The 7,549-nt window shown below is 46.7% G+C and overlaps 1 protein-coding gene across 2 annotated transcripts in view; it reads right to left on the reverse strand.

Moving 5' to 3' along the window:
- TBC1D8 (TBC1 domain family member 8) overlaps window positions 1-3,289 on the reverse strand; it is a 57,561-nt gene extending 54,272 nt beyond the window's left edge. For both annotated transcript variants that reach the window (XM_033147600.1, XM_033147599.1), the window contains exon 1: window positions 3,086-3,289. In XM_033147600.1, the coding sequence (XP_033003491.1) occupies window positions 3,086-3,212 (127 nt within the window). In that variant the 5' untranslated portion in view covers window positions 3,213-3,289. The remainder of the gene's footprint in view (window positions 1-3,085) is intronic.
- Window positions 3,290-7,549: the final 4,260 nt, after the last annotated feature.

A 7,549-nucleotide genomic window follows, 5' to 3' on the forward strand; every position in this document is an offset into this window, starting at 1 on the left:
TCTAGACAGACTCAGGCCACTGGTGCATCTATTTTGGTATTATCTACCTCCCAGACTGTGATTCGTGGACCACCAGTGGTATGCTGCATATCCATATTGATTTCTACATTTTTATTGTTTCTTTTTAAATATTGCGTTTTATCGCATTACAATTTGAATTCCATGGAATGTCAATGTCAATGCAATAAATTACAATATGTAAGATATAAAAGCAGCAATAAAAATACTATTTAAAATCATCTGGTGCAGCACATTACAACTGCTGCAACAGACAGAAAAATCATCAAGTGGTCCACTGAGACCATCAGCAATTTTCAAGAGGAAAATAACAGAATCCTAGAATTGTAGAGTTGGAAAAGTGTGGAAACCACTAGTCTATGCCAGTAGTCTTCAATATTTTCAGACCTGGCACTCACCTTTAACCCAAACATGCATTTGGAGCTCATTTCTCAATTTTTTACCATGTATCTGTATGCTGGAAGTGCTGTGTTGCAGCCCATCTGAGATCAGATTGCAACCCAGTAGTGCACTCTGACCCACCAAGTGGACACCAATAGTCTGACTGGCAGCGGCTCTCTGGGGTTCAGATAGGGCTCATTCACCAATTCTACCCTGGAGATGCTGGGGATTGAAGCTGCAACTTTCTGCATGCAAAGCAGATACTCTACCACTGAGCTATAGGCCCAGATGTTGTAGGACAGATTGGACTTCTAGCATTCCCACATTTTGAAAGCACCAACTGCATGTTCAGTGTGATTTAATTGCATTACAGGCGGGACCTGCACTGGGCCATAAAAGTTATTATTAACAACTGTTGCTTTAAAAAAAATAACAAAATGATCTGCACTGCTTATTATTACAAGTACAGTGGTACCTTCGGTTAAGAAAAACCCTGTTTACAAACTATTTGGTTTACAAACTCCGCAAAACTGGAAGTAGTGTCCCGGTTTGCAAACTTTACCTTGGTCTAAGAATGGAATCCGAACGGTGGAAGGGCACTGGTGGTGGGAGGTCACATTAGAGAAAGTGCGCCTCAGTTTAAGAACGGTTTCGGTTTAAGAACGGACTTCCAGAACCGATTAAGTTTGTAAACCAAGGTACCACTGTACTCAAATGTGAAGAAAGTCCCAGAAGCGTAATTGCTTGGTCTCCTGAAAAAGTTGTACTGGCACTTCAAGGTTAGAAATACTTATCTAGCCTGATTGCTACACAGGCATTCTGTACTGGAATTGTGCCTGTGGTTACCCAATAGTGGAAAATCTAAGGGACTTTCAGAAGGAAAGCCAGTAGGCCATTATCTTCCAAAGCACCAATATATTAACAGAAATGTCAACATAATTAAACATACCAGCACAGTTTATATTATTAGCCTAAATAATTACAGCAGAAATGTACTCCTGAATGAATTCACCAGAAGTTTTATGAGTGTCTTACAGTGCAATCCAATTACAGGTAGGTAGCTGTGTTGGTCTGCCATAGTCGAAACAAAATAAAAAATAAAAAATCCTTCCAGTAGCACCTTAGAGACCAACTAAGTTTGTTATTGGTATGAGCTTTCATGTGCATGCACACTTCTTCAGATACCAATCCAATGCAATCCAATGTTTGTCTGCTCAGAAGTAAGTTCCAATTGGGATAAAGGGAACTTACTATTCACTTGAAAATGGACAGGACTGAAGCCTTACTGTTTATCAACACGTGTGGCCCTCCAAATTCTGTTGGGACTCACAACTCTCATCAAGCCCTAGGCATCTCTGCCTAGGTCAGGGATGACAGGAGCTGTAGACTCACAATGTCTAGTTGACTCTAGAGGGGCACGGCTTTCCCATCCCTGATTTACACACTCAAGGTGCTTATTCTAAACAATAATTAAGACTTCTGGGGCACTCATTTCACTCTCCAACTTACGATTCCCCCCCCCCCAATTTCCCAAATAATCTTCCATATGAAAATGTGTCCTTCATATTTTGTTTTTACTACAGTATTTGCCTTCTTTATTATGCCACCATTAAATTAGCTCAAATAAAACAATGCTTATTAGCTTATTTATGGGCATCATTGTGTTCTAAATACCAAATGCAGCACTGTTTAGTTTAAAGCCTTATGCACAATATATACAACCCTGCTTTTCCATATGGAGAGTCCTAAATGCAGATCTCTTTGCAAAATGTCACGTATTTTTGTTTCTAGCCGCCGTCTGTCTTAAATATAGCCTTCCATTGCCTTCTTATTCTACATATCTTATCTTGGCAAACTGGTAAAATCCAGCATCTCATGGGCTCAGGCTAAGCTCTTCCACGTTTTTCCTCTCTATCGGATTTCCTCCTTTCTCCCCCCACCATTAACAACAGCTGCCGCAGGCACCTGAACAAAAAACTCGAGTTGAAAACAATGGAGTTGTTCAGAAGACAGAAACCTCTTATCATACGCCAAGAGGCTTAGCAAAAAAACAAAACAAAATATGGGCAAGGGGAGCTTCTATCTGCACACAGGTTACAGCTCCTTCCTCTACTCCACAGTGACTTTTTCCAACTACTGTATAAGGTGTGGGGGAAAGTGATTATTTGCAATGCACAACCGGGGAGGGGGGGCAGAGGTAAGAGTTCAGGTTGTCCCTGAACAAATAGCCTGGTTTCTCTCCCCCCCCCCCGTCCATCTCGTTTCCCCCACCTCAGGGTGCAGGGCAGCAGCAAAAGCCCCTCCACCCAGTCCATCAAGGCAGGGGGTGCCCCCTCACACTATGGGAGTTACTTCCTCCTCTTCCTCAGCCCCGCCGCATCCCGACCAAGGAGTCGAAAGACGACAGAAGTATAAAAGAAAAGCAACAAAGAGAGAGAGAGAGTCCCCACTTTCGGGGACGTCTGGAGAGGGATCCTCCTGGAGGCTAATAATAATATCGCGGCCACGACAGACCCACTCCTTTCCCCCCGGAGGGGTTGGAAAGGCAAAGGGCGGCTCGTACTTCCACGCCTGCCGACCTGTAGACTAGCTTTCCCGGCGGGGCTCGCCTCCCGCCCTCGGCCCGCTTCCAGCTCTTAATATGGGGTCCGGGTCGCCCCGGCCAAGCCCCTTTCCCGCCGTTTACCGGTGAAGCGCCCGCCGCCGCTTCCGTGGCCCCGCCGCCGCTGCAGCACGAAGTAGCCGCTGCTCTTCTGCGTGACCCACAGCTTCAGGGCGTTTTTCAGCAGCACCTCCTCGGGCTTCAGCCACATCTTGACGCCGGCCAAACCCCCTCCGCCGCCAGGGGTCACATCGCCCGCTCCGCCGCCGCCGCGGGACCCCGCCGCCCGTCAACTCGCCGTCGCCGGCGGCAAGGCGAAGGGGGCGCCCTCCGCCAACGCCCGCCCTGCGGGGAGGAGCTCGCCGCTGGGCCCGAGAGCCTTCTCCTCCTCCCGGGGGAGCTGCTGCTGCGGCGGCGGCGGCGGCTGTTGCCTGAAGCGAAGGGCGCCCTCGTCCTCCTCCTGCTGCTGCCTCAGAGGAGTTTCTCCTCAGAAACAGGAGAGGGAGAAGAAACCTGGCCTGGCCCCTCCAGGACGGGGTGGGGGAAATGGGAGCGGGAGGAGCCGAAAGAGGAAATCCCCTGCCTCGTTTCCACACACCGCCCGGCCTTGGCTTCTTCGTCCCGGCCGACCTAGAGCAGGCCCGCCCTGCCGTAGCTGAGGGAAGGAGGAGGCAACGCCGCCGCCGCCGATGGCGGGGACGTTTTCCTCGCGCATAGGACTAATTGCCTCCTTACATCCTAGAGGCGTGGAGGGAAAACGCCCGCGGGGCAAGAGCACGTGCAGAATGCGCGGTTACTGGGTGGGTTGTGTTGTGTGTGCGTGTATCTAGGGCACTGCTTCCAAGGCAGAGAGAGAAGAGGGTAGGTGGCTTTCAAACCTTGGCACACCTCTTTTTTTCTTTTTCTTTTTAAAGGAGCCCATGGGAATGGGACTTCTGCGAGAATGCTGAAACGACAAATCCATCGAGGGAATTTTGAGAAGTTACTTTAAACGCACTTTTCGTTAATGTAAACTATTATGAATGTAAAGCTTCTTTCTGCCAGACAGAATGTTTATTTGACGTTTTAAATGGGTCTCTTCCGTTTTCTAACATTCCCAAATAGCTAGAGGGAGGCTCCGGTATGGTTAACCCTTCCACCACACTCATGAAAAGAGAAGCATGATGATCCATCACAACCACGGGAAAGGGAAAAACTGCATGGTGCGAAACATCATGTCCAATGCCCATGGGGTTCAGCAGTGATCCATCAGGACTTCTTTCTGAGACTTGCTCATTAGGAAGAACCAGAATCGCCACAAAGCAATATGCCCCCATCCTATCTCAGCCGGGTGGCTCAGAAGAACTTCATAGTTGATCATCTTGAAGCTGTTGAGCTGTCCAGCAAAACTGCCCAGGACAAGGATTGCCAGTGCAGGGTTTTGCCCACAGAATGCTTCCCTGGCACTCACAGGGTCCTCTTCCCTTGCTGAAATCTAGTTTGAAAGAAGCATTCTATTGCAACCATTAAATTTGGATGTGGTGTGTGCTTGGTTGTAGTGTGTCTGTGATTTGACTTATTGTATTTCTCAGGTTTGCACAGAGAGTTCTGGAGTTGGAAGAGACCCCAATGATCATTTGTCCAACCCCCTGCAATGCTCCCACAAGCCAGAAGAGGCTGACATTTGCCCCCTACCCTAGAGTGACCAAGGTTGCCTCTGTCCTAAAACGTTGGAAATGGATCTAGATAATCAGTATAATCCAAAAATACCTGGCACTGGACCATCACACACTTAAGCATCTTGCCCCAAAACCACATGAAATGACACAGTAGCAATCCAGAACTCCAGAATCTAAAGAAGGCTTATTTGACAAAGCTCTTGCCATACATACCTCCCTTTAAGATAGCAAGTCTCATAGTCATCATCTAAACTTTTCTATTCTGCCTTTCATTAAACATTCCATTGCGGTTTACAACAATATTGAACAAACTCAATTAAACACATAAAGCAATAAATACAACAAGCAACTGCAATAAGCCAGAAAAATCACAAGAAGCTAGGTTAGTAATGATCAGCAAATGCTTGGGCAAACAGCTGTATTTAAGAAAGCACCAAAAATGCATCACAACTGGCTTTTATTGTAGAGGGGAACTTATTCCACAAACTGAATGCCACAACAAAATAGGCCTTTACCATGGAGGGCTACTGCAAGATGGACTGTGCCACAGACAGAAGGGCATCATCTGAACAGATTGGTTACTGCACCTTCTTTCAAGGAAGCATTCTCTTTGCAACCCAACCAGTCACTCTGATTCTGGCAGCTAATTAGCAAAAGGAGCAAGGAGCAAGGAGCAAGCCTTAGGCTGCACATCTAAAAGGTATCCATAGTGACAGAAAAAGCAGAAGCCAAAGTCCTGTTATCCTTCCCTCTAGTGTTATTTTCCTGTGTAAACATGAAAGAGGATTTCAGCACACTACAGTAGTTCCAACACCACCACCTGTCACCCTCCATGACTTGGAGAGTGAACTTTAGAAGTGGGTAGCCTCTCCTCATGGAAGCAATGTGCAAGGAATCTCCATGAGCATGAGCCTCTCCAGAAGTTCACCATCCAACTTGTCGAGGGTGTCCAGGGGTGGAGCTAGAACATTCATCCCCATGCCTCCTTTCACTTGTTTATTTGACTTGTGTGAATGCTTGAAGGGGATTTATGAGTGCCTGTTGCTGTATTTGTGTTATGCTGCTAAGCTGGTGCCACGTATAATAGTGATGAGTCTCGGTCAGAGTGGGAGCCATTGTAGGATCAGGCTGAAAAATTACTGCTTTCTGAATCTTAGTGCAAGTGGGAAACAAACTGCACTGTTTCATAGCATCAGTGGTTTTAGTTGACTTGTTTTTCTCCTAAGGCCTTGTATTATTTCTGTGAGACCATTATCCTGCCAAAATTTTGTTTATTTGGCTAAGATCACTCAACAGGTTTTTGAAATTAAACAGGAACTTGTTGCCTCAGATATTAAATAGGTACAATGTTACCCTGCTCAAGACATTATGTATCTTCTCATGCAGCTCTGTGAGAATGTTCCAATCACCTATAATAAAGTGCAAGTGTCTCTGCGTCCAGTCCCTGTGCCCGTGGGATTGCGCTACTGCGCATGTGCCCCACGGACAGCCGTTGGGACTTGGAGCGCAGAGACTTCGGGTGGCCGGGCGAAACTGTTGAAGCGGCGGGTGTGCGCGGGCACGCGGCGGGTGCACGCTCGCGTGGACGTACTTCTAAGCAGCAGCGGCCATTACAAGTGGCGGTGGGCGAGCGATGTCAAGCGAGAGCTGCTCGGTTGTTAGGGAAAAAACGAGATAAGCGAGAGCCGCTCAGTTAGCTCTGCGCATGTCCCCGACGTTGCTAGGGCAACAGTTTGACCACATATGTTCTAGCGCCCGTTAATTTAACGGGGTTAATGTACTAGTCTATAATAAAGGTAAAGGGACCCCTGACTGTTCAGTCCAGCCGCGGACAACTCTGGGGTTGCAATGCTCATCTCACTTTACTGGCCGAAGGAGACGGAGTTTGTTCGCAGACAGCTTCCGGGTCATGTGGCTAGCATGGCTAAGCCTCTTCCGGCGAAACCAGAGCAGCACATGGAAACGCCGTTTACCTTCCCCGCCAGAGTGGTACCTATTTATCTACTTGCACTTTGCCATGCTTTCGAACTGCTAGGTTGGCAGGAGCAGGGACTGAGCAACGGGAGCTCACTCCGTCGCGGGGATTTGAACTGCTGACCTTCTGATCTGCAAGCCCTAGGCTCTGTGGTTTAGACCACAGCGCCACCCACGTCCCTAATCTACAATATCCTTGCTTAATAATTCTTGCACTGATATATAGCTGATTGTCCTTCCCTCTTTTTTAGCATGATGGAAAAAAAATAGGCATATACAATTCTTTGGTGCTCATGAATCCTCACAATAACGCATTTTCTTTACATTATATCCCATTATGACTATTTGGCAGCTGTGCAGCACACAGTCACTAAACAACACTTACACAATAAGAGCACACATCAAGTTTCAAGGCTGTGCTCAAAATCTTAACAATGTCAGAATTCATCTGGTTTGTATCAATGTTATTACTGACCACAGCAATATGGAAAATGTATGCCTTGCCCTGCAATCCTACTACATCAAGACATTTCCTATTACACTTCTAACATGCCACCTGGGGATTTCAAAATTGCAACAGCAGAAAGCAGCTGCAGAGGGCAGAAACATGGAATAAACATATTCTGTTATCTTGCCAGATGCACTGTGTGTCTCAGTAACTTTACCCATTGGTTTTCTTTAATATTATTGGCCAATGAGAATATCACCAAAAGAAAAATGCCCATAACCAAGAGATGCAGAGAAACTCCACATTCCTTCCCTAAATTTCCATCATTCATTAAGATACATACACACTTTTAGTTCCTTTCTTTACAAACATAAGAAAAAATATGCAGACAATGTTGCACCCATGGCTGGGTTATAATGGTGCAATTGGAGTAATTGCACCAGGGTCCTTTTCTGCAGGGGCACCCAG

This window comes from Lacerta agilis, chromosome 4 (genome assembly GCF_009819535.1).
Source record: "Lacerta agilis isolate rLacAgi1 chromosome 4, rLacAgi1.pri, whole genome shotgun sequence".
Lineage (NCBI taxonomy): Eukaryota > Metazoa > Chordata > Lepidosauria > Squamata > Lacertidae > Lacerta > Lacerta agilis.